Raw genomic sequence first — 27834 nt, 5'->3', positions numbered from 1 at the left:
GAATCCTGGAAGGTCGGATTTCAGCCCCCTTCCATCTTTGCATTATGAGCAACATAGCTGATAAAGTGAGCACCAGGCAGGCCTTCCCTCTGTCCCTGGGCTCCCAGTGCTCTCCTTTCCTCCCCATTCCCAAGATCACCACCTCTGGGAGTGCCCCGCCGTTTTCCCCTAGGGCTGACCTTAGTGCCCCCTGGGTCATTTCCACCAGATAGGGTGCCATGTCCCATTTCTCCCACACTACATGCAACACTTCTGCGAGGCCTCTGGATATATTTTGTGTAGGCGGGTCGGGGATGTAGTGCTACCAGAAACTTAATTTATACCAGCATTCTCTATGTTGGGGTGGCTTCAGTAACTTTGGGCCCAGCCTCCACAGACTTTCGCACCCCACCCTAGTTATTTCCTTCTTAATCGTTTTCTCCTATTTCTCTATGTATGGCCACGCTGCTCTGGGGAAGGCTTCGTCCAGTATTCTATATAGATTCGAGATGAGGCCCTTTGCCCTGTCCTGTGTCGAGAGAAGTTTCTTGAATGCTGTGAGCAGGCGGGTCGCCGCCCCTTTGGTTTCTGGGTTCAGGACCCAATGTCTAATTTGCCAGTACCACAATCTCTCCTGTTCTCACACCCCGAAACCTAATTTACATTCAACACATGACCCAATTGTCTGACCCTGGAATATGTCCCGTATCCTCCAGTATTTCCCACTCTTGCCACCTGGAAAACGCCCTTGGTTACATTCTCGGCGTGAAGGCTGGATTGCAGAGAATTGGTGTGAAAGGGGATGGGAATGTTGTGATGCCATATTTCTTGACCAGTGCGTCCCAGATGTCCACCAGCTGCTTGGTTATAGCGCTCGCATAAATCCATTGAGCCATAGAACCTTGGAGAGTTCCGGTTCCACTACCGCCCGGGACATATCTACCCATAAACACTCCCTTTCGTCGACACTCCATTCCCATATCAGCCTAATCTGGGCCGCCTTGTAGTATAATTGAAAGTCGGGGAGTGCCAACCCCACCCCTCCCTTCTCGCAGCCATTAATTGGGCTCCATTTATCCTCAGCCTCTTGCCCCCCCCCCCCCCCCAGCTAAAGCTTCCAGTCTGCTTCCTTAAGTCCCTGAAGAAGCTACCCGGCACGGAAACCGGCACGCTTAATAGACTAGTCGGGGGAGAGACACCATCTTTACCGCCGCAAGCCGACCCAACCAGGAAACCCTAAGTTTGTTCCTTTTGACAAAGGCCAGCATAGAGGGTAGTTTGCTGCGTACCACCCCGAGAGTTGCAGTGTTATGTATATCCTCAGAAATGTAATCCCCTTCGGGGTCCAGGCAAAGGGCGCTGATGCCCTCAAGGGTGCCAACGCCCATCCCCCCCTGTCAGATTTAGAATCTCCGATTTTGATTCATTAATCTTTAATCCCGAGGCCATCCCAAACTGTGAGAATCTTCCTGTATGCCCCTAATGAGTCATTTGGATGAGCAAGGGCGAGGAGCATGGCGTCCGCGAACACTGCTACATTGTGCTGTAATCCCCCAAATGGAATTCCCTCTACTACTTCTAATGCCTGACCCCCTTCCTGATTTATCTGCCCTCTTCTTTTGTTTGCGACCTGAGGACTACGGCACGTGGCGCTTCAAAAATTTCAGACAAATAAATAAAATGTTTCCGATTCCCGGACTCCCTGCAAGAGGGATTCTACATATATTGCGTAAAGTAGAGGCGACAATTCGCATTTCTGCTTCCTTAGTGCCCCTGGTCAGATTGAAACTACTGGAGAGGGTGAGGGTTCTATTAATTAGGATCCTCGCTGGGGTGGGGGGGGGGCTATGGGAATTATAATTCGCCTGCACCCTACTAACGAATTCTGTTCCCAACCCCATTTTCCCCAGCACTCTAAACAGAAATGGCCATTCCACCCTGTCAAATGCCTTCTCAGCATCAATCACTGCCAGTGTCTAAGTTTTGTGGGCTTTTTCAATCAAGTGGGCTATCCATCTTATATTATCAAATGTGTGGCGTCCCTGAACAAACCCCACCTGGTCTGGGTGTATCCATTTTGGGAGAAGGCCCTCTAATCGGTTAGCCAGAATTTTTGTGTATATTTTTGCATCAATGTTAATCAACACTATTGGTCGGTACGAACCGCAATTAGTAGGGTCTTTATTCGGTTTGGGGATAAGGGTGAGTTTAGACTCAGTTGACGCGGAGATGCAAACCCCCCGAAACTGATTGACCAACCCTGTCAAGTGGGGGACCAGGGTGCCCGCGAAGGCCTTGCAAAAGGACGCTGTATACCCATCCGGGCCCGGCCCTGGCCCTTTGTTGAGGGGTAGTGCCTTTAGAACATTCCAGACCTCTTCTTTGGTTATGTCCTTCCCTAGCTGTTTCCTCTCCCAGTGTCAGCAAAATTATCTTTGCCAGGAAGTTCTCCTGCTCTTGTGTCGACGGGGCTAGAGTCTTACAAAGCTCCCCATAAAACTGTGCTCAGCACCCTGGATATCTCTCATGAGAGTGCGGCAACGGCCTGTGCCATCTACTATCACCGTCTTCCTGGTCACCTTCCCCCTCAACAATCTAGCTAAGAGCTTATCTGCTTTGTTTGCCTTAGCGTAATATCGATGACGTGACAGCATGGCCCCCCTCTGCCTGTTTGGGTCTCAGGATACTCAGCTGACGCACTGCCTGCCTATGTACCCTCATGTTTTCTTTACTACGTGCGTTCATCAGCCTACACCTCGCTTCATCCACCTCTGTCTCCAGCTGCTTCATCTGCTTATCCCACCTTGCCTTGGCCGCAATGAACTTTCCCCTATGAGTCTCATTGAACGCATCCCAACGAGTCGGCCCCCTGTGTCCTGCGCCTTATTCTCCTAAAACAATGGAGGTCATCTTGCCCGCCATTTCCCGTTGTTAGGGAGAATTCTCTTATAAGGCTAATTTCCCAAACCTAGTGAGTCCCCCAGCAGTTTTGCTGGATTTTTGGGGGTTTGTTTTTTTCTCCTGCTAAGAGTGAGACTCTTTTCCTCCCACTCTTAGGCATGATTTGAGGTATGTCTTTGACTTTGTATGTGCTTATGGGCTATGGGGTCTTTTACTCCATTGGGTATCATCTGTTTTAGTGTATGTGTTACACAGCACCCTCAGTGCAGTAACACAGGGGTGTCATAGTGACCCGCAAACAGACTCCATACCCTGGGACTGACTACTGTCTCCCAGGGCATGTAAAGTCACCAATTTACTAGTCCTAAATTGTGAACAGAACCAGTACAAACCATCATATTGTGGAAGTACTGGAAGGGGTTAATTCGATTGCCCCTGGGTCTGTTTTCAAGGGGCACTGTCCAGTCCCCCCTTGTCGAGTTTCTGGCTGGTGGCAGTGGTTACCACGCAAAATATTCCACCGGAATATTTCCTATGGGATTTTCCCATTGATTTTAAAACGCATCACTTTTTGGTGCAATGTTAAAGATACCGCCGGTTTATTTAATATTAAATCAACGGTTGGGTCTTTTTGCCAGAACTCTTATCTAAAATGGCGTTCGTGTCCATCTCTAACTCTAACCAAGGTCGAGTCCTTTGTTCCACTTTTTGGTGGGCTTCTCCACAGAAGACCTCCAAATGGTGCCACTCTGTCTGGGTTCCACAGGATGTGTGGGGAGGGGAAATGGCACCCTGGACTGCGTTGCCTTAGCAACTCAAGTCACACTCTATTCTGATTGGCCCAGTGGTGAGGTGCCCGGCTCACCACTTAGCATGCGAGTGACAGCTAGGCTGTTAAATGGAGGTTTTTCTGCATAAAAGCAGGGCCTTTGGGACTGGAACTTCAGAAGTCGCCACAGGATCTAAGAATCCGAAGAGGGAAGAAGCTGAGCCATCTGCAACGACGACACCACCGGTGAAGCCCTGCTGCAACAAACTCACCACTTTCCCAACGACAAGAGAAGATCTTCTGCTGGACGAGTCTTCTTCCACTGAGCTGGTGGGACCAACCAGTTCGGTGGGACCAACCAGTTTTGCCCCTTTCGCCTTCCAAAGACGTCTCTTGGTCGAATCGCCCTTGCCAAGCATCCCGGCGGCTGGATAGCCAAGCTTCACCACTTTGAACGCAAATAAAAGGAACGCACCTTTTACCGACGAACTCCGCGGCTGGTTTCATCCCTGTGGAGTGCATCGACTCCACGTTTCCTCCTCAACGAGATCCTCTCTTCCCCTGGTCGAAACAACGAACTGCAACCACTGCCAGGAACAACTGCCACCGCTGGAGCTTCTTCTCTCTTTAAGGTACTGTGTTCTGCCTGGCCTCCTTTTCTTCGGTTTGCCCAAGGTGACCCTTAAATCCTTGGCTTTCCAACTGGGTTGGCCCCAGACCTTTTAACTTTACCTTCTTGAATCGCCCCAACCTCTTTTGAACATTCTGCAAAGACTTTTAGTGCATTTTAAACTGTGTGATCCTGGGCACATTTCGCATGGCTCCATTTAAAGTGGGCCTGGCCTATGAACTTTGGCTCTACAGTGTATACTGCCTTTATTCCCTTGCTGAGAACTCCTAAAAGTGTTGGGACCTGTTTTATTTCTACGCTTTGCCTTTTTCTCTCCCTTTAACTGAACTACTGTAGTGCCATCTAGGATACGCGGTCACATCTGTTTTAACAAATCGTGGTGTTTTAACACTGACTTGTCTAATAGTTATCACGCGAGGTGTGTATACTTTACCTGACTGTGTTTTAACTTGCTTTTAATTTAGAGTGCTAGTATATTGCCTAAAGTGTGTTTTAAATAAATAATTATATACTTTTGATACAAAGCTCTGGTCAGTGTTTGTTTGCTCTACTGTGTATACTCTATATACTGCCCTACTCTTCTTGAGAGAGGTCTGACTGCTCAGCCACAGCTACCAGGTAAATCTGGGTGGTGTAGACTGCTACCAATTGGGTTTACTGCTTACTCCTGTAGTCTTAATCTTTTTGACAGTGTTCCCCAAGGGAACTGCACAGGATTCTGCCCAACGCCCATCTCAGGACCACATTGCTTCGTAATTCAACCGCATTCTCTGGCTCCAGACCCCCCCCCCCATCAGCCTGGTAACAGCTTCGTCATTGTGACTACCTCGTGATCTACAATGCACAGGGGCCCCACCTTCATCCCCTTGACTTCCCCTAGGAGTGACGGCGATATCCAAATATAATCGATCCAAGAGTGCGATCTGTGTACATAGGAGTAGAAGGTAAAGTCCTTCCTCTCACCATATAATCTCCTCCATGTGTCCTTAAAGCCTAGCATTTCGACGCGTTGCTGCAGCGAGTTGGATGCTATTCCCCCCTTATACCCTCCTCCTCCTGTCAATCTATCAAGTGTTAGGGACCAGGCCAGGTTGAAGTCCCTCATCAATATCATATGGACTCTTACTACATCCTCCATGTCTCCCAGAAAATCCTTCAGGAAGGTCTCCTGGCCCTGGTTAGGTGCATACATTGAGGCAATCGTATCTTGCCACCCCGTTATCGCCCACAACAATAATATATCTCCCCCTTTATCCGCTTTAAGAGTCTGTTATTTGAATGTCGACCCTGTCTCTGAAGGCCAGTGCCACTCCTCCGATTTATTCAAATTGACTGCCTGGCATATTCAGGGAAAAGCCCCTTAATCGGAAGCCTCGCCTAGTCCCGCCGCAGGAGGTAGGTCTCCTGGAGTGCCAAAACATCTGGGGCCGTCTTCCTCATAAATAATCCCAGCTTTTTCCTTTTCAAGGGGAAATTCAGTCACCGTACATTAGGTGTTGGCCACATAAATGCTACCACTTTACTATTATGTGCTACTTCCCCCCCCTCTCCCTGGCCTCTCTTGGTCCTTATCCCACCCCTCATTGAGGTTTCAATACTTGGTCAATCCCCCTCATGTTCCCCCCTCGCCCCAATACCTATTAACCCTAACTACCGGTGCTTCTGCCCAACTCACCTACCACCCCCCCCACCACCTCGTCCCAGCCCCCAACTTCGTGATCCACCCCCTTCATTCCCCCACCTGCCTCCCCGCACTTCGCCCCCTAAGAAATCCCCAGGCGGTAGTGCTCTCTCGAAGTACAAGGTAGAATTTTCACCTCTGCTCCAATTGCAGACCAATGTAAATCCACCACCGCCGTTCACACTAAACTGCCTGGCTTATCCTTTGAAATGCCTCCTCAAATCTACCCCACTCCTCCACCCTTTGCCTTGCCAGATCGCGGTTATGGGCTTCTGGGGGTTGGGCCTACGCCTTTGTTTACCTCTGGCTGTCTCCCAACCCCACCATCCGGGCCTCAGGCGATGCTCAGACAGTGCAGTGGCACCTCCTGGCCATTCTGATCTGGTTCCAATTGCAAGAGGTCAATCCCTTCCTGCACTGAGGTCATTTGCCTCTGTGTGCCCTCCCACTGGAACACCAAGCCAAAGGGGAAGGTCCATGTGTACTTTTCTGGCCCAATTCCCTGACCACCGGGCCCATTTGTCTTCTCTTTAGGGGTGTGGACCCCCGCCAAGCCCTGGAATAGTTCAACTTGGGAACCCCTGCATGTCAGGGGCTCTTTAGGCCTTCCTGCATGTAACACCGCCTCCTTCTGGGTGTACTGCGTGAAGGCCGCCAGCACATCTCGGGTAACCCCCCTGGTCCATTCATGCTCCTGCGAGTTCTGTGAATCCGATCCAAAAATATTTCATCAGGGGTCTCGTTCCCCAGGATGTCTGTGAATATCCCTTGGACTTGGGCCTTCAGGTCTGTCTGCCACTGATTCAGGAAGATTCTTATGTTGATTCTGCATGGCCTGTTGTCCATATCCTCAACCTGTATTTCAAGATTCCTGGTGGCAACGTTCAAACACTCTACAGCTTGGCTATTCTCTGTGGTTTTCGACTCCATCTCCTGAAGTCCTCTCTCCAGCTGGTCTGTCCCGTCTCCCATTTGACCCACTTTTTGTCCAATTTCAGCCAGTGCCGCATTGAGGTCCGACCTCATTAATTGGAACTGTTCTTGGAACGCTTGCGTGAGTGTTGATTGCAGAGACATTAAGTCATTGTGCAGGTCTTGCTTTAGTAGGGGTTCAGGTGGTGTCCGTGTGTTGGCCCCTTCTTCCCACTCCATGCTGGCCGCAATCTTGCATGTGCCACTCCTATTTGTGGGCCCCCAGATTATTGGGAGTGTGCCCGTCGGACCCCCCACCTGTGCCTGCTTTGCTCCTTTCGCTTTGCCCTGTGTGTCGCTGTGGGGTGCCCCGGTGCCAACGTCCTATCTTGGCCTATAAGGTAGCTGGTTCAGCCTGCCCGCCCCAGCCTCACGGATTCTTCTCGGTCCCTCCGTGAGCCTGGGACAGGCTTGGCGCAATGGAGCCTGCCGCTGGGGTCGCCCACCCGACTCGCCACCAGATTCTGGCTCCTGTTAGACCACTCTGATACCCCAACCTGAGGGGTGGGCGCATAGGGGGGCAATTTAACCTGGTCGGGCCCCAGTCGCCTGTTCCTCAAATGGCCCCTTGGGGGCCGCGCCGCTTCCCAGCTGATGCCTAGCCCTCTGTATCCTCCCCCACCCCAGTGTCGGTCGCAGCTCCAATGTCGCCTGCTGCGGTGCCTCCTTTGCGGCCTCCTAGCCCTGGCGCTTTCTCTGGAGGCACTCCACTGCTGCTCGGAACCCCGGCCAGGGGTGGACTGGCCTATAGGGAACTCTGGAGATTTCCCGGTGGGCCTCTGCACCCTGGGCCTCTTGTGTGGCATTTCCAAATTTTCTCATAGGAAAAGCATTGGGCTTGCTGAAAATGTGTCATATGGGGCCACTTTGAACATTATTTCCAGGGCCTCTTTTGGTCCCCAGTAATTATTTCCAGGGCCTCTTTTAGTTCCCAGTCCACCCTGACCCCGGCTCGGTGTCTGGAGGACATACAGTCTTGTTCCTCCAACAAGACTATGTTGTCTGCTCCAACCCCCCACCCCCTGGTGCTCAGGTTCACAGCCCGGGCCACTATTTCCTCTTTCCGGGGTCCTCCCACAGCTTTCTTTCTGCACTTTCCTGGGGGCGGGAGCACCCTGCTCTTTATGATGGCCTTCCTTACAAACCTCACGGCGGAGCCCACCACACTGCCAGGTCCCTCTGGGTCCTTGGAACAGTGATTCCAGAGCTGCCTTCTGCCCCTCCGCCATACCCCTTAACCCACCCACCCCAGACCAGCGGTGGGGTGGGTATGCAACTCGCTGGGCCCGGGTGTGCCTGGTCTGCTCCCCCTGCATCCCAGACGGGACACAGGCTTGGCCTCCTCCATGCTCCACACTTTACAGTCGGAACACCTGTATGCACTCCTGGCAGGTTCCCTGCAGTCGGCCTGCCCCTCCACATCCAGGGCGCAGATCAATGCTGCTAGAGATGGTTTACCCTCAGTGGGTGCCTGCCGGTGCCCCTGGAAGTTCCGCCGCTATGGGGGGTGGGGAGGCAGCACCAGGGGTGGTGGTGATTGATTATTTCTCCGACAAGCTGATGGAGCAGCTGTCGGCAGGTCTGAGTGCTGGCGGCCATCCTGGAGAATCCCCTGCAAAGTTCTAACCCTGAAGCTCCCAATTACATTGTGTTGCACCAAAAAATGTGTGAGAGAGAGAAAACCGCGTGGCATTCTGTCCCCTATTTGTACCAGAGGCGTTGTCACTTCCGGAGTCGAGGAACGGACCAGCAGATGAGGTGGACGGTGAGGGGCAAGACTCTACAAATGTTTCCAATGGTAGCTGCTCTGTTGAATAAATATCTTAAGATAATGCATTTGTGGAGGACGCTATATAGTATGCCATTGACTGACATGGCTTTGCTCCTTCCATCTCAGTATACACTGAATGGGATATGTGAGGAAAGGTGCAGGGAGGCAGCCATCTGCAGAGTCAGGTGACACCAGAGAACTAGATAATGGCCCTTGGTAAAATGGAAAAACAAGCATTGATGATATTGCTGATGAATGCCAGGTCATTTCTGTGTTGCAAGTCTTTGGTGTACAACTCAATTTTTCTAGCTAACAAAGCCCACACATCCTCATGCAGTATTCATTAGTGAAACCTGGCTGATTATCAATCGAATATACATTGGTCAACCTCGTACCACATAGATTTTCAGAGATGCCTGCTCTCTTTGCTCAGAAGGAAAGAGGGTGGGATTGCCTTTTATTCAGTCCGGTCTCATCTGTTTGACCTATCTTGGCTGATTAATGGGTATTCTGAGTACAGGTCTTTACAAAGTGCTATGAAAGAAAAACCAGACATGTTCTTCGTCCGGGTGTACAGGCAACCCGCAACCCGGCTGGAATGCTACCAGATTGCATATCTGTAATTGCCAAAAGATGGGGATTTCTGAGTGTTATGCAGTGCAATTTAGTGGTAAAAACCGTGTGGTTCTGTTTGCTCCAATCCCCTTTTTGTTTGCTTTATTGCTCCCCAAGATGGCAGCACTAGCTGCAGTAGAATGTTCTAATTGTCCTGTGACATTTTATGCTTATTAGGGACAGTATGCATTGCTTGACAGATAAGGAACATTGGTCGCTATCATTTTATTGGTCGAACATTTTTTTTCATAAACATCTTTTTGAAAGTATAATCATGTACGTATTTGCTCAATAAACATTTTGAACTGATATGCATGCGATTAAACACAAAGCTACTCATGGCTGTCAAAACCAAATGCAAAGCACTGTAAAAACTGCAGTGCCGTTTTTAGACTTAGTTCTGGCTTAGAAGCACATGTGATGAATGGAAAGTAACAAAAACAAAACTGCAAAACTTTAACTAATTGATTAAAGGTGTATTCAGTAAAGCTGTATTTGAATGTAATCTCTACCTCAAACCTAGATTATTTCCTTAAGGACATCACATCAAAAATAAAAGTAGAAACTAATTGGTGTGATTTTCTGACTTTGCATGTCTTCTAAGATGGCATTTCAACTGATGTTTTTTAATTTCCGCTTCTTCAAGAATGAAATGAACTAATATACTTTTTAACATATACATATATATACAATATATATACAAGTTATTTAAAGGCACTCACATTTTTCTAATGCCGGCTCCACCTTTTCCTGCAACAACTTTTGAAATACATAGGAAATACTGGAGACTGGGCCATTGGTGGTTTGTGCGCCTGGGATAAGCAGAGGCTCAATGTACTCCACAGCTGCCTCGAGGTTATCGCTGGAAAATAGAAAATTGCAATGGCTTAGTGCCTATAGTTAAAGAAAAAAGAAAAAGAAAAAAAACGCTACAGCAGGAAAAGCAGGCACATTAATGTTTTAGATTTTTGCATTAATATTACACACAGTCAAGGATTTAAAAGTACCAAAAGCCACATTGAAGCAGAAACGATCACCACAAAGTGAAAGACAGAATACATAAAATCACTGGAAACCCCATTTATTGTGGCTCTGAACCTTGACCCATGCACTGTTTAAGTAATGCTGCTGACATAAATGCCTTTTTATGTAACAAAGATAGTCAGCAAGGTTACTTAAAAGGAGCTACTGAAAACCCAAGTGTAATATAAAACATTAAGAGAATTTATTTGAATAATGAATGCAGAAAAGTGCGCTTTAGGGAATTAAATATGTAACTGAATTTTTCATAGCTGTCTTTCTGGGTGCAAACTAGGGTATTTTGTATAATCTCTTAAACAGCTTTGTCTGATGTATTCGTAACATATGTTATGCACCATAAAATTACTGTGTAGGTGTGGTGAACATTGTGATGCTGGAAATGCATCGGAGGGACAGGGCCTCCGTATCCTTGTCCTTTACTGCTTTTTATCGTATGTTCTGTCGTGTTTTCCGCGCAGGAGTTCATGTGGGACTCCTGGCGGTGCAGCTCTCTTTCTTTTGGTTTGGTGAACGGACCCGTGGGATACCCTTATGGTACCCATGGGTGGGGTACAACCCTGTGCCCCTAGTGTATGTTTTTGGGCACCTGTGGGTGGCCCGCAGAGCAAGGAATGGGCTGGTGGCAGCTCCATGCTGAATTTGACAGGTGCGCGGAGTATCCTCCATTTTGTGGGATACCCCGACCCTGCCATTGGGATCAGTTGATTCCTGATGGAAAACAAGATGGCACTGGTGGCCTCTTGCTTTCTATTACCCATTCCCTTGTTTTCCCAAAGTCCTGGGAAGCCCTGATTCTGTCCCTTCCCCCCACTGGCTGTTGGGTGGAAATGCCATATATGGTGTTGTTGTGAAGGCCCGGCCAGACTAGCTGGAGCCTTCCCGGTGATGTATGTTGTGGGTACCTCCTGTGGGTGGGACCCGGGTGAATAGAGTGTGTGACGAATATGCATTCTGTGTTGTGGATGTCTAGTATCTGGTGGTTGACACAATGACTGAGACAGCCCTCCCAAAACCGGTATGAATGCAGCTTGGAGTGTTGAATGGCTCGGTACTTGTCCCAATACACATAACTTGTTGTGAGTGTCTGGAGAGAAGTGAATGGCCTGAATACCCAGTGTGCCTGATTGCCTGCCTGCCTGCATGAATGCCCGTAGTCGTGATTGGATGCTTGAGTGTGACCCAGCGGAATGAATGGGAGATCAACAGTATATCTGGGGACCTCTCACTGCTAGGAATCGTGTTCAGAAGCTGAAGTCCACTACGACGAGTAACTGGAGTAACTGACGCTTGACCTTGAAGCCCTGCTGGGCGGGAAGAATTGCTGTTGCTCTCCTTCACAATCTGAAAGCTGTTGTGCCTCCAAGGACTGACCCAGAGAGGACCTGGTAAGGCACCCTCTTCCCGAGCTACGAGGGACCATCGTGCACAGCTGATCTTTGCCAAAGGACCAGCTGCCGACCCGATAAGGGGACTGCTGCGGAACTCCAAGAAAAAGCACTCGGACGGTTGTCCGCCACGGTCGACGACCACCGTCGCCGACCGGAGCCGCCCTGCTCCCATTTGCCTAAGAACTTCAATTGATCACCGGACGCTCTCGCCTGCATTGTCATCCGCTTGTCTCCCTCTGGAGAAGGCCCGACCGTCGACGCGCCGAGGAGCATCCACCGGTGGGTTTCCTGCCACCTGAAGACCGCAGAGACGCCGCCGACTCGACGCCCTTGCTGGGCTACAGTTGTTCATCTCTTTGCGGTCCAGAACTTTCGTCACCGAGGTGCCTCGCACGCCTCTTCCTTGCAGGACGCCAACGCTCTGTCGCCGACGAGCACCGCTAGGAACGAAGCTCCCACCTCACGGCCGTAGGTTCAACCTGTTCACCGTCGGATATTCGACGACCCGTGACTCCCGCCTTAAAGGGAGGGCACTCAAGAAGGGCTGTCGATTTCCCGACACCGAACGCCAAGTTCCTCGACACCTCTCGACGATCCGTGGCTCCTGCCTTAAAGGGAGTCACTCAAGAAGGATCGGTCGACGCATCGGAGAACTCTACTCCACCAGGTATATTGGGGGGGTAAAACCTTAATAGGAGGAAGAAAGACTATTGAACATATGGACTGGGCTTGTGCTATATATCTTTATTTACAGGTTGCCCAGGTGGGGGGGATCTCCACTCAGAACTGCGCCTAGCGGTAGGGGTCAGTATTCTGCCTATTGTTCCAACCATCTTACGTTCCTGCCTATCTCTATTGCTGGTTTCCTTGTTATTAATCTGTGTAACATTTTAACCGTACAGTTGATGCACTTTAATGAGATTCGTTGACACTAGTGGTACCACTTTAGAATTGTATATATTTATCATTATTGACTTCCGAGTACAAAGTGCGTTATTGTGATCGTGTACATACCCTTGAATATTAATTATATAAAGACTGTTTTCAGTAATACAGTGTGTGGACATTCCTTTGTGGGGGTTCGGGGACTACACTGTACTTAAGAACCAGCCTGCATCACCTCCTGAGAAGCTAGGCCTTGATTGCTCGACCACGTACCAACAATAGAGAATCTTGGCTGGGGTCCTCTGTGCCTCTCCTCTAACATAAGTACAGACACCACCTACCAGTCTTTACAAACATAAATCGAGTCTGAAATATTTCCACGTTTTCCATTTTGCACTTTGAAGATACTAGGATAGCATTAGCACACAGATGGAAGGCTTGGGCATTAAAAACCCAGGTGGTGAGTTTCAATGACTTGTCACAGTGAGCCTCAATGTACCTAAATCCTAGGCTCACTTAAATACTTTTAAGGAAAGAGGATCGGCAAATGTACAACCTTTATGTGACATGCTGCTTTTTTAATCTTCCAAATAATAACCCTTGGCTACCAACACTAACAATTCACTCTTATTTGCAGACACCAGACCAAAGAAAGATTAAAAACACATTCTAGATAATGTTCAAACAAAACAAAAATAGCAGTAAAGCATAGAAAGCAGGTATTGAAAGGTATTTTTTGGCTTGCAGAAAAACTCATTCATGTGATAATTTAGTGTCAAAAGCGGGACCAGGAAAGCGTTCTACATATTTTACTGCCAACATATGTATTATTACAAAAATCCATATTTCAGTTACAATCAATTAGAAAAGAATAAGATAATGGGCCTCATTATGAGGAAGGCGGTAGGGGGTTAACGGGGCCGGTAGAGCTGCCGGCCCCGTTAACCTCCTACCGCCTCATTACGAGGTCTCATCGCGGGACCCACTAAGGACCCCTGGTAAAACCAGGCGTCCTTAGCGGGTCCCGCAAGCAGACCAGGATGCAAACAACGGGGCCAGTCATTAACAGGCCTGTTGTTTGCATCCTCCCCATTCCCATTGAGCCTTATCAGGGCTCAATGGAAATGGGGATGTACCGGGTGCGGATTCCCTGAATGGGGAAATACTGGGCTCTCCAAGGTCTGAATGGCCCAGTATTTCCCCCATTCAGGGAACCCGGTACCGGGTATGGGGGTAGCCATGCCGCAAATAGCAGCATGGTTACCTCCATTGTCGTAATGAGGCCCAATAGCTTTAAAACCAAGTGGAAACAGATGCCGTGATCCATCTCTAAACTCAGGTGGGGGAACCAACAACCATAAAAGACTTGTTTTTTGATGTATTTCACTAGCTTATTAACAAGAGTGCATTGGAGATCAGTTAGGCCCTATATAAACTGAAGCTAAAATTCCAATTCTTCCTCTCCTACTGCTAAGCAAGGCCTTTGAATAAAATCGGGCAAAAATATACAGCGGGCACTCCGTAGAGACATGAGGCAAGTTAACCCACGGTTCATCGATTTGCGCACTTAACTTGACATGCCCCAGTCAAAATCTAAGGAAGTCATGGAGAGCCTGTGTGTAGCCTAACTCCAATAGGTAGAGAAGAGCCAATTACTAACCTCTCGGTAATGTTCTTTCTGATGGATTTTCCTTTCAGATTCCTCATCTATAATATCCCTATCACAGCGCAGCTGTTCTTTGGAAACATTTCCGCCACCAGGAGGCACAGCGTTCCGGATAGGACATCAGGCCAACAAACAATTTACTTATTTTACCTGGTAACGTTCTTTCGATGGGATGTTCCTCCGACGTATTCCACATCTTTGACAGTAATTACCACAGCTGTGCTGCTTCGGAAAACTTTTTCGGCATAGGCGTCCTGCATCGATACGCTCGCTCGAGGGCCTCCGTCGACGGTCGATGTCACCGGATGTTATATCTAGGACGCACGACGCCTGTAGCCTCAGTTGTAGTTTTTTCCCAAAACGTGTGGCACCAACTTCCTGCCAGTATGACTGCAGAAAGCATTGCGGAAACGTAAGCTGCAAACGCATAAGAAATTCTGTAGAGGGGCAGGCTGGGAGGGTACGATGTGGAATACGTCGGAGGAACATCCCATCGAAAGAATGTTACCAGGTAAGATAAGTAACTTGTTCTTCGAGGGGATTGTGTCCTCCAACGTATTCCACATCTTTAACAGACTCCCAAAGCAGTACCAACGTATGGAGGTGGGAAAAGAATTTACAAAATCATCAATTTAGAATGCCCAATCAAATTGCAGAATACAGGACGGCCTTACCAAAGGCCAAATCTTGCCCATGGATAGAATCCAGGGAATAGTGTCTCACAAAGATATGGACAGAAGCCCAAGTGGCTGCTTCGCAAATACTGCGAATAAGAACGCCCCTCTGTAGAGCCGTGGAGGCAGCCACACCCCTAGTAGAGTGAGCCCGTAAGTCTACTGGAGGGTCCTTACCCACCAACTGGTAACATTCAGAGATTGTCAAAATGATCCATCTGGACAAGGTCTGTTTGGAAACAGCCTGACCTAAACGCCTTCCAGCGTAACCAACAAAGAGCTGATCGTCCACTCTGACCCGGGACATCCGTGAGAGAAAGAAACTCAAAGCTCTCTTAGGGTTCAACCTATGGAGCCTCTCCTCTTCTTTACCAGGATGCGGAGGCGGATAGAAGGCCGGAAAAACCACCTTCTGGCTTAAATGAAATTCCGACACAACCTTCGGAAGAAAAGAAGGACGAACCCTAAGGACAACTCTGTCCTTATGGAACACCGTGAAAGGTGGCTTGGCGGAGAGTGCCTGCAACTCACTCATTCTGTGTGCGAAAGTAACCGCAAACAAAAAAAGTAAAAAAAAAAAAACAGTCTCAGCAAGCAAGAATGTAAGGACTCAAACGGAGCTCCCATTAGGAACTTTAGAACCAAATTCAAATCCCATCCCGGCACCTGGAAAGGTGACGGAGGAAACACATTAGTTAGCCCTTTTAGAAACTGAGAACTCAAAAGGGATCTTAAAATAAGAACATTCCTCAGACGAGTGCTTAAATATGGACAGCGCCGCCAGGTACCCCTTAATGGTACCTACTTGCAGGCCCTTGTGGGCTAAAGAAAGCAAAAAAGACTAAACCAAAGGAATGGAACATTGAAAAGGATCCACATTCTGTACCCTGCACCAGTCACAGGACTTCCTCCAACGGCAACGGTACAGGGATTTCGTTGCGGGCCTTCTGGCCGAAAGCAACACCTCCATCACTTCTTCAGGGAGGTCCTAATCCTGATACCTCAACCTTTCAGATACCAAGCATGAAGGATGAGAGACTTGACCTCTGGATGGAGAACTCGGACCCCCCCCCCCTCCCGTGAGAGCAAATCGTCTCAGTAGGGAGGACAACGTGGAGGGCAGATGGACATGTCTAGAAGGTCCGGGTACCACGCTCTCCTGGCCCATACCGGAGCAATGAGGATCAACCAGGAACCGAACCTCTAACCTCTGCAACACTTGCGGAATGACGGGGACTGGAGGGAGCGCGTACAGCAGTGGGAATGACCACTATACTACGAACGCGTCCCCTAAGGCTCCTCTTGGAGGAAATTCCCGTGAGCAGAATCTCTTGCACTTTCGGTTGACACTGGTGGCGAAGAGATCCGCTTGCAGGGTTCCCCAAAGGGCGCAGATCTCCAAAAGAACTTCCTGAGCCAGCTCCCACTCGTGAGAGACCGTGCTCTGCCTGCTCAGAGCGTCCGCCGCCGCATTTTCGTCTCCGGCCAGATGAACTGCCGAGATCGAAATTTTCTGCTGGATAGCCCAGAACCAGAGCTGCATCGCCTCCCTGCACAATGGGAGTGACCCTGCCCCCCCCTTTTGTTGAGGTAGTGCATGGCCACTGTATTGTCCGTCATAATCAGGACATTCTTCCCCCGCACAGACAGCAGAAAATCCTTCAGGGCTAGCCTGACAGCCCGCAGCTCACAGATTGATGTGGAGTCTGGAATCCTGAGACCAAAGGCCGCTTATCGACAACTCGTTGGCATGAGCTCCTCACCCCATGAGGGATGCGTCCGTCACGATTGTCACCTCCAGCCACGGTTGCCAAAACGGAGCCCCCTTCAACAGATTTCCTTTGAATCTGAACAGGATCAGACATCCTGCCGGAGAACTGCGACCACTGCATCTTGAGAGCCCACTGCAGAGATCTCATCCGCAACCTGGCCTCTGGCACCAGTAAAAAGCAGGATGCCATGAGGCCGAGCAACCTCAAGAAGTCGAACACCGGGAGACTCTGGACACGTTGAAACTGGTTTACCATCTGCAGACTGTGATGAGCCCTAACCTGGGGAGGCGAACACAGCCCCAGGGACGTGTCGAGCACTGCCCCAATGTACTGGAGCCACTGGGTAGGTGTCACATGAGACTTCTTTAAGTTGAGGGAGAAGCCCAGATTGTGAAGGGAGTAGCAGGTGACGTACAGATGATCCAGGACTTGCTCGGGAGAGCGCGCCCTGATCAAACAATCGTCCAGGTAGGGGTAGACGTGAATCCCCCCTTTCCTGAGATGCGCTGCCACCACCACCATCAGCTTGGTGAAGACCCTCGGGCGTAGGTCAATCTGAACGGCAGGATCTGAAACTGAAAATGGGAGTCGCCAACCGCAAACCTCAGGTACTTCCTGCTCTTGGGATGAATCGGCACATGAAATAAGCAACCTTGAGGTCAAGAGACACCAACCGATCCTGAAGTTGAAGCGCCTGGAGGACTTGAGAAAGAGTAACCATCTTGAACTTGTCCTTCCTGAGGAGCTTGTTCAAATCAGGCAAGTCAATGATGGGTCTCAATTCTCAGTCTTTTTTCGGGATCAAAAAATATGGGGAATACCATCCCTTGTTCCTCTCCGCTACAGGCACCAGTTCTATGGCGCCTTTCTCCAGCAGGAATGGGATTTCCTGCACAAGGAGCGGATCCAGACGCTTGACAGAGAGCTTCCCCGGTGGATTGTTTCGAGGCCTCTGCTGGAAAGGAAGACAGTAGCCATGGGCTATGATCTCCAGAACCCACACATCTGAAGCAATGGCACGCCATTCTACAAGATGCTGCGCCAGTCTTCCGCCAACCAGTGAACCATGGCCTCATGACTGAGCTGACGTGGCTGCGGCAGTGCCTGGGGGCAAAGAGGCAACTTCCCGTGCAGATTTGGCACCTCGAGTACCTTGTTTTCCACCTCTGGTAGTCCTACGTTGGCCCCTTTGACTGGAAGCTCCTCTCAATCTACCAAAGGAAGAGTAGTATCCAAAGGAACCTCCACTACATTGCTGTCCCCTAGGACGAAACTTTGCTGCAGCTTTGGAGGTCTGCAACCTCTCAAGGCTCTCGTCAGCCTTGCTGCCAAAAAAGATGGACACCATCAAAGGGCATGATGAGAAGCCGGGACTGTACATCAGGAGCAAACCCCTGACTTCCGCAACCACGCAAACCATGTGCATCACGGTGCTCGCCGCCATGGACCGGCTGACACAGTCTGCCACGTCCAGAACCGACTGAACGGATTCACACATGGCATCCTTGCCATCTTGAACGAGGGCTAGAAAACCATCCCGTTACTCCCCTTCGGGAATATGTTCAGCCGTCAGAGATGCACAATTCCACAGAGTGTGAGTGAATCTTGCCAAGGCACAAACAGAGTTGGCTGCCTTTAAAGCCATACCCCCAGATGAAAATACTTTCTTCGCCCAACCATCAAAGCGCTTGTCATCCCCATCAGGAGGGATGGTAGGGTACGGAGCCTGCTTCGCTGGGGACGTAGTTGCCTGAACCACCAAACTCTCCGGAGTGGGGTGCTGTAACACTCACCTGTTATCCACAGGGATGTCACTCAGCCTGTTCTGACCTCTTACGACCTCAAAGCCTTCCCTGGAGTCTAATCGACTGGAGACTGGGCCTGAAAAACAGGATTGGTAGAGTTTAACTCCCTATTGTCTCTGTGTGCTTGAACCCCTTCTTCCCGGGGTCCAACCCTTCCCTTTGATCCACACCTCACCTTGTTTTCTTGGAAAGTGTGCTCTCCATCCAGCTTTCAGCGCAGGGGCGTGTTGATTGATGCAGGCTCGTTGCTGCCTAGTTACTTCACTGGCAAGAGTCCGACAGGTAAGTATAACGAGTCTTTGAACAGTTCTCTAACTTCGTTCCTTTCCTTCCTAAAATGATGACCGGCGTCCAGGGATGGAGACGTGCTGCTGAGATGAGTAGCGCTGAAGGTGAGTGAGAGCGCGATGCGACCCTTTCGTATTTGTATTGAACTGAGGTCTTTTTCTGTGTCTTTTAGGTGCCGCAACGTTTTCAGCGTGGATGCCGGTTATGAAGAAGAAATGCAGTGAGTAAGCGTGGTATGCGGCGCCTCTAGATGTTTCCACGCTAACCTGGAGTGTCTTTTCCCTCTTGCAGATGGATGAGAAGTTCCGGAGACAGAGTTCCCTCAGAGCGGTTGGGATTCAGGTAAGCGTTTGAAGCTCGAACAGTCTTTAAAAATAAGCGAAGATTTGCTGAATGCTTACTAATGTCTTTTTTCTGTTCCTTTTCCTTAGGAAGCGGTGTTCCGGGATGGGAATGACACCGCCGAAGATACTCGCAGAACAGAAGAAGCGATGAATGATGGGCAGAAGCGCCGCAAGGTAAGGCTGTTCCTAACGGTGTTCTTGTAGGAGCTGAGCGCAGAAGAAAGATGCAGGCCTACTGGAGACCGATCCGAACACGGCGAGTGTCATGCTTCAGGTGCAGAAAACACAAAGCATGTTTCTCAGCCTGGGCGTGGCTTAAATAGTCTCTGGGTATCCCAGGTGCCTCTGGGTATCCCAGGTGTCTCTGGGCTGAACCACACCCAAAAGACTAGACTGCACATGCAGTTCTGGGAACCGAAATATGTGGGGGCATCCATCTTGTCCCCATCAATGCACTACAAGTCCAATCCCCAATGTTATCCTATGGGAGTGAGTCTGGTGCCACAAGCGCCAAGTCTGACTCCAAGTGGGTCTTTGGAGGGATGGAGAGGCCCTGGTGGGCCATGTAGGTGATCGTGGCCTGGCTCCAGCCTGACATCTTGATGGGCTGGGGACATGAGAGGCAGGAATCATGACAGGTGCGTAGACAAGTAGCAGGGGTCACCACTGGACGGTATTTTTTCGGAAGCGACTTATTCACTGCCGGGAGACTCTCTGGAGCAGTACAAGCAGCCACCACCCTTCTTTGTAAGGCCATATGAAACTGCAACACTGGGTCAGTGGGTGGCCTTTGTCCAGGAGTCTGTCAGATCATCCTGCAGAAAATCCACAGGTGGAGCAGACCACCCCAAGTACTCAGTCACCCTCGACATGAGACGCCTGTACGAGGACTCGGCAGGCGTACCAGGCTCAGGTCTGCCAAACTCAACCTCCGGAGAGGTGTCCAGACCACTGGCGTCATGTAATGACTGACGCAGGTCTTCCATTTGGGCTGTGACCAGACAACAGGTTATCATGAACCTCAGGAGGCACCACTCCCTCCTCTCCGACCCTTCTCCCACCTCTGAAATGTAGTCCAAAGGCTGGAATAAATGAAGCCTAGGGGGATGACCAGAGAAGGGCTCAGACAGGCCTCACTGACTTACTGAAGCCTTCCTCAGAGTTTCTACAGCCCTGCGGGGCACCTCTGGTAACTTTTCCTCAAAAGGCGTAGAGGGCGCCGATGGAATTGGCGTCGATGTCAACCGAGGCGCTGACGACTTCGACAACGGCTTTGAGGGCGGAGCCCCGAGCGTGTCCTTCGATGGCCTCTGCGCCAATGGCGTCGACGACTTCCTCTGAGCCGGAGCCTCGAGAGAGTCCCTCGACGGACATGGCGCCGACAGCGTCAATGCCTTCTTAGAAGGCCTCACAGGCTCTGACGGTCTCAACGGCGTCGAGGACCGGGACCTGGACCTGGCACGGCTATGGCGATCATTCTTGTCCGATCGGGACCTCGATGGCTCCCGATGATCGCGACGACCGCGTGCGAGCGGTGACTCCAGCTCGTTCCTGCGACAGGGACTCCATCTGCGGAGCAGAGTTGATAGACACTCCTCTGGCAGACTGGACTCGGAGACCCTCATGCACATCCTTTCCAGCCAGATCATAGAATTCTGAGATATATTTTTATTTATTGTGTATTTATAATGCACCTATACACAATATGTTTTGAGGTGTAACAAGATAAAGAGGGTGGGGGAAAACAGGGAGGACAAAAACAAAAACAATCCTACTAGGCCTTGTGACATTCGGATTGTGAATGATCCACCTTGACAGGGTCGGCTTGGTCATGAGCACTAGGGTAAACAAGGATAAGCAGGTCATCTTTCCAAAATCTGTAGTCCTAGTGACATAGTAGCTGAGGGCCCCTACCAGGTCCAGCAGATGGAATCACTCCTTTGCCTTAGAAGGATGAGGGATAGGAAAACACACTAAGATTGATCTTTTGAGAGAGATGAAAATCTGAGACAACTTTTGGAAGAAAAGAAGGCCCATCTCGTGGAAGTGATGGCAACCAGGAAAATCACCTTATGGGTGGGAAATCAAACAGAACAGAAATGGAGGGGCTCCGACTGAGGTCTCGTAAGGAATAGTAAAACCAAATTCAAATCCCAAGATGGATCATCAAACAATCATGGAGGGAACTAGTTAGACTAAGTCTGCAAGAACTGCATGACATTGGGGATTGTGAAGCACAAGCCCTGTTCCAGGAACCTCTTAAAAACAAATAGCAGCAAGGTATCCCTTTAACATTATTAATCTGCAGGCTTGCTTGGGCCAAAGACAGCAAAAAATCCAAAACAGGTGAAAATTGACAGGATTAAAGGGTCCAGATCCCTCTTCCGGCACCAAGCTGAATATTTACTTAATCTTCAGGCATAAACAGACTTTGTGGCAGATCTCCAAACAAACACATCAAGGACGTCATCCGACAAGTCCCACGCCTTGTATCTCAGCCTCGCGGTAGTCGAGCATGAAGGTTCATGCTGCTGAGGTTCGAGTGGAGAACCCGCTACTGATTGGGAGAACAAGTCTATTCTCCACATAAAGCACCAGGAGGGGGCAGATGACGTGTCCATCACCTGCGGAGAACACGTCCTCTGAGCCCAGTCTGGAGCAACCAGGATCAACATTGTTCCTAACAAGCACAATATTATTATAACCAGCAGAATGAGAGATTGGCAGGAATGCTCAAAGGAAGTCGGAAGTCCACTCGACTATCAGTGCGTCCCCCCAGAGCTCTCTGAAGTGGAAATTCCCTGGAACAGAACAACCTGCACTTCCTGTTCACACTGGAAGCAAAGAGGTACACTTGAGGAGTTCCCCAAAAAGAGAAGAGCCCCTTCAGAACTTCCCGACAGAGATCCCATTCGTGGGACACCAAAGTCTGTCTGCTCAAGGTCAGATGGGCTGCCATCAGAGACAATGTTCCCCAGAGCCCAGAACCACAGTTGGGCTGCTTCTCTGCCATTGGATCACAAGGAGGTGCCTTAGAACAAGGATCCAACAAAGACGCACTAGATGCCATCAACCAGAAAAAGAAGAAGCTCATCGACACGGAGATGCACAGTATGTTAGAGTACCTTAAAGCAGGCATCATACCAGAGGGGCTACAGGTTATAAATATTCCGAGAGTTTTCACTGACAACCCTAAATTTAAAATCAACTTTAGCAGAGTGGGCAACAAATGTAGCCGTGATTGGATAAATCCTTATCATCGATACAGCGGAAGAGGAATGCAAGAAACAAGGAGAAGAACTAGCAGCCCTTGAAACATTTTTTGCAGATGATATCACCATCACTGAAGCCAAACTCAAACTTGATAAACTAGAAGAAGAAGTGGAGAAGTTCAAGAAAATCACAATTGATCAAAAAGTTCAAAAATTTAAGAAAGACCTGACCAACTACGCAGAAGAGAAAACCTACCCATACCCAAGGGAGAACTACTACGTCGAATTACAACAACAATTCAACAACTATAATAGACAGAACAGGATCGTCAACTTCTCAGATAATTCGGGATCTTCCAGTGGGATTAACACCAGCCCACCAGGTGCCAGCAGAACAACAGCACCTCCCCAACATCCTTTTTTTCAAAGAGGGGGACAACGGGGATGGCCCAAGAAGCGACCGCAACAATCAGGCCAATATATGCGGACCAGACAATGGTATTCGAATCAACCATGATACCAACACCAACTCCAAGAAATGATACCACAACCTCCAACACTATACCTATCTTCAACCTCTCTACAAGAACCCTCAATCACACAGAAGAAGCCCTTCTGGAAAGAGGTCTTTCTTTTGTCCCTGCCACAAAAGCTGATATATTCCAAACTGAAGCAGACCTCAGGAAATTCTTCCGGACCACCCGCCTGAAATATTTTTTTGGAGGTGTACATCCCACAGAACCCTGCACAAGATAACTCTGCTGAACCCGTACAAGAACGTACTCGAACCACACTGGCCTTGGACCCCGATCCACCTTTGTACCTCCCCCGCATACCATCCCAGGGGAGTTTGACACTTTTGAAAAAATGGTATTAAAAACCGTTACCGAAGGACTCTCACAAAAGAATTTCTACCAAGACAACCCGAAACAAGAAGAAAGGAGAGCCTTGAAAGAACTCAACAGCGACCGCACCATTACCATCAAACCCGCTGATAAAGGCGGCGGCATCGTTCTCATGAACACCAAAGACTATAATAAAGAATGTTCCAGACTCCTGGCTGACACTACATCCTACAAAAAACTCGCCAGAGACCCAACACCACGATTAAAGGAAGAAATCGCTAGTCTCACAAAACACGCAGAGGAAGAAGGTTGGATATGCGAAGATAGGAACAAGTTACTTACCTGTAACTGTTGTTCTCCAGCATGGGTCTGGCATGGATTCACATGCTCATGAATATTCCCCGTCGTCAGGCTGGGAATCCTCGGTAAAGAAAAAACCAGTATCAGTTTCGTTTCTGATCTGTCTTTCGTAGTAATAACCAATCACTGGTCTCTGCGTCATACTGACCACAGCCAATGACTGCCCTCTACCTAAGCACCGCCTCTGGCAGCCATCTTCAGATTTGGAAGCACGTGAAGTGGCAGTATGACCAAGTGAAGAGCCGCAGAGGGGTAGGCGGGAGGGTTCGCATGTGAATCCATGCCAGACCCATGCTGGAGAACAACAGTTACAGGTAAGTAACTTGTTCCTTCTCCAGCATGGGGTCTGGCATGGATTCACATGCTCATGAATAAAGAATACATAGCAGTACACACATGCACAACCACGGGAGGTGGCAAAGGCTCAACATTAAGCATCACATCAACTCAACATTAAGCATCTTACCTCCTCACCAGGCTCACCTCAGGCGAACAGGTTGCGCAGCACTGCTTGGCCGACCCTGGACTCCTCCCTGGAATCCCGGTCGACGCAGTAGAATTTCGTGAAGGTGGGCGTCGACCTCCACGTAGCAGCCCTGCATATGTCCAGCAGGGGCACACCAGATAGGAACGCCGTGGTAGCTGCGATCGCTCTGGTGGAATGGGCTCTCGGACGGCCAGGCAGCGGTCGGTTTGCCAACCGGTGACAGTACATGATACAGCCGGAGAGCCATCTGGAGATGGAAGCCTTCGAGAGAGCCTTCCCCTGATTGACAGGTCCAAAGTTCACAAAGAGTTGTGACGTCTTCCGAAAACCTTTCGTGCGGTCCACGTAGAACTTCAGCGCTCTAGCTACATCCAGCGAGTGCAAAGTCCTCTCAGCCGGCGACGAAGGCGACGGGAAGAACACAGGTAACACCAAGGGTTCGTTGAGATGAAAGTCCGACGGTACCTTGGGCATGAAGGAGGGGTGCGTCCTGAGCACTACCCTCGTGTCGTGGAAAGTCAAGTACGGGGCCTTGCAGGAAAGGGCCTGGATCTCTCCCACTCGTCGTGCGGAGGTGATGGCCACGAGAAAAGCTGTTTTCCACGATAGAAACTTCAACGGGGCCGAGTGCAGAGGCTCGAACGGAGGTCCCATGAGTTTGGTCAGCACCACGTTGAGCTCCCACGCCGGGGCCGGAGCCTTCACCGGCGGGAACGATCTGAACAGTCCCTTCATGAACTCTTTCACCAGACGATGAGACCACAAGGACGTCCGGCCCGTGGTTCTGGTGTATCGGGAGATCGCAGCAAGATGAATCTTGATGGACGCGTGTGCCAGACCAGCTTTGGCCAGCGTCAGCAGGTACGGCAGCACTTGGGGAGCCGTAATCCGTAGAGGGTTAATCTTCTGTGCATAGCACCAGACAGAGAACCTCTTCCATTTGTGTCCGTAGCATTTAAGAGTCGAGGACGCCCTGGCCTTTGCAAGAACCTCTCTGCAATCGGCCGGTATGTCGTATCCTCCAAACTCTAGCGCTGCAGGAGCCAGGCCTGCAAGTTCAGCGACTTCGGGTCGTGGTGGAGGATGGCGCCTCCTTCCCTGGAGAGTAGATCCGCGTCCGCCGGCAGCTTGATTGGCGGGGACGCCGACAAGTCCAGCAGGTCCGGGAACCATATCTGCCTCGGCCACGCAGGTGCGACGAGGATCATCCTGCACCGTGACCTCTTGAGCTGGTTGACGAGCCGGATTAGCAGAGGCAAGGGAGGGAACGCGTAGATGAACAGGCCCTCCCAGGGGAACGAGAAAGCATCGCCCATGCTCCTCGTCTGGGGAAACCTGCTGGCGAACCTCCGGCACTTGGTGTTCGTCGCCGTCGCGAACAGGTCGATCTGGGGTGTGCCCCACCGTCGGAAGAGGGGTCCACCAGATCCTGCCGTAGTTCCCACTCGTGGCACGAGCGCAGCTCCCTGCTGAGTGAGTCGGCGATGGTGTTTTTTATCCCTGCCAGATGAAACGGCACCAGAAGAATCCCTTGGGCGACGGCCCAATGCCACAGGTCCTGCGCCTCCTTGGACAGCGCTGGGGACCTGGTTCCGCCCTGTTTCCTGATGTAAAACATGGTGGTGGTGTTGTCGGTGAAGATCCTCACCACCTTGCCCTTGAGGGACGGAAGGAAGGACCTGAGGGCCCAAAACACTGCACGGAGCTCCAGGACGTTGATATGCAGGGACTTCTCCGTCGGGAGCCAGAGTCCCCTTGCGTGCAGATTTTCGGTGTGCGCTCCCCACCCTTCTAGGGAGGCATCCGTGGTCACAGTCACCTGGTGGGCTGGGGTCTGGAAGTCCATGCCCGCCGTCAGATGCGCGCGGGTGCCCCACCACCGTATCGCTCGTCGGAAACTCTCGTCGAGCTTGATCCTTTCCTCGAAGCTGCCCGTCGTCTGGATCCAGCGCGCATCCAGGAACTCTTGCAACGGGCGCATCCGGAGCCTGCACATGGGAATGAGGTAGATGCAGGAAGACATCATCCCGAGGAGGGACTTGATGGACCTCACCTTGGCCGCGTCGGCCACCAACATCCGTTGCACCTTGCCCAAGATGGTCCTGGTCCTCTCCTCCGACGGGGAGGCCAGAAGGGACACTGTGTCGAGCCTCGCTCCCAGAAACAGTGCGACTTGCGCGGGCACCAGGTGGGATTTGGCGTAGTTCACGGAGAATCCCAGGTCCGTGAGGAGTTGGACGGTCCTTGCCGTGTGGACCACGGCGAGCTCCCTCGTCTTGGCGCGGATGAGCCAGTCGTCCAGGTAGGGGTAGACGTGAATCCCCTCGCGGCGCAGCTGCGCCGCCACCGGTGCGAGGCACTTGGTGAAAACCCTGGGTGCCGACCGCAGTCCGAAGGGAAGGGCTTTGAACTGGTAATGACGCTCTTGGACCACGAATCTGAGGAATTTTCGGTGCCCCTTTAGGATGGGAATGTGGAAGTAGGCATCCTCCAAATCCAACGACGATAGGAAGTCTCCTTTCTTTCCTGGCCACGGGGGGGACGCGCGGGCACCTTCTTTGAAACTCGAGCGCGTGGCCCCGGGCCAGGGCGTCCAGCACCCAACGGTCGGTGGAGATGGACTCCCACACGCTGACGAAGCCCGCCAGCCGGCCTCCCACCGGGGTGCTTCGGTGGGGGCCCGACCCCACGGCCGGTTCAATCCTGCTTGGACGCGGCCTTGCCGCCTTGGCCTCCTTGGCGACGACGGCGGGGGCCGCCAGACTTGCCTCGTCCTCTGTAGGCCTCTTGCGACGACGAGCGGGCCGCTTGACGGTAGGAAGCGAAACCGCCGCCGGAACCTTTGGAGGCGCCCTTGCCTCCGCCGCTCCGAAAGGGCGTCCGCCGTTGCTGCAGTACTCCAAGGGCCCGGGCCGTCTCAGTATCCGCCTTGATGGCCTGAAGGGAATCGTCCACTGTCTTCCCAAACAGGTTGTTCCCGTCGAAGGGCATGTCCAGGACCCTGGTCTGGACGTCCTGCCGAAAGTCCGTAGCCTTGAGCCATCCGCGACGTCGAAGGCAAACGCCGTTGCCCATCTGGCGGAACCCAGTGTCGGCGATGTCCGTCGCCACGGTGATGGCGTGGTCCGAGGCCACCTCACCTTCCTGCAGGATCTCAAGGGCCTCCGCCCTCTTGTCGTCCGGCAGAAAATCCAGCAGGGGAGCTATCTTGTACCAGAGTTCCCTGTCGTAGCGGGCCACGATAGCCAAGGCGTTGGCCGCTTTAATCGTCGTCGCCGAGATGACTCTGCGTCCCATGGCATCCAATTTCTTTCCCTCGCCGTCCGGCGGGGAAGTCGACGTGGAGGCCGCACCCCCCCCCGCTTTCTTCCTGGCTGCCGCGGAGACGACGGAGTCCGGGGTAGGCTGCGCCCGGAGGCATAGGGGGGCCGAGTCCGGGACCCGGTACTTTTTCTCGTACCGGTCTCTTTTCGCTGGCGTCGTGGAAGGGTTCTTGAGGAGGGAAAGGCCCTCATCCCAAATGTCGTCCAACAGAGGCACCGCGAGGACCGTCTTCCTCTTGGTCTCGCGCCGTTGGTAAAGGAAGCCTTCCTTTTTCTTCTCCTCAGGGCAGAGTTGGAAAAGCTCGGATGCCCTGGCGATCATTGAGTGGAACGATCCAATCTCGTCGGGCGGAGAAGCCCTGGTGGGAGGCGACGACGGAAAATCCTCGTCGTATGCCTCGTCGTCCGTACCCGTCGCTGCCGTG

At 51.1% G+C, this 27834-nt stretch overlaps 1 protein-coding gene across 1 annotated transcript in view; it reads right to left on the bottom strand.

Moving 5' to 3' along the window:
* LRPPRC (leucine rich pentatricopeptide repeat containing) overlaps positions 1-27834 on the bottom strand; it is a 1926342-nt gene that overhangs the window by 112551 nt on the left and 1785957 nt on the right. The window contains exon 33 of the mRNA XM_069608459.1: positions 10042-10181. Coding sequence (XP_069464560.1) covers positions 10042-10181 — 140 coding nt within the window. The remainder of the gene's footprint in view (positions 1-10041; positions 10182-27834) is intronic.

The sequence above is a fragment of the Ambystoma mexicanum genome, chromosome 4q (genome assembly GCF_040938575.1).
Source record: "Ambystoma mexicanum isolate Mex_15411 chromosome 4q, UKY_AmexF1_1, whole genome shotgun sequence".
Taxonomy (NCBI): Eukaryota; Metazoa; Chordata; class Amphibia; order Caudata; family Ambystomatidae; genus Ambystoma; species Ambystoma mexicanum.
The sequence above is the reverse complement of the archived record's forward strand: the minus strand, read 5'-3'. Positions and strand labels throughout refer to the sequence as shown.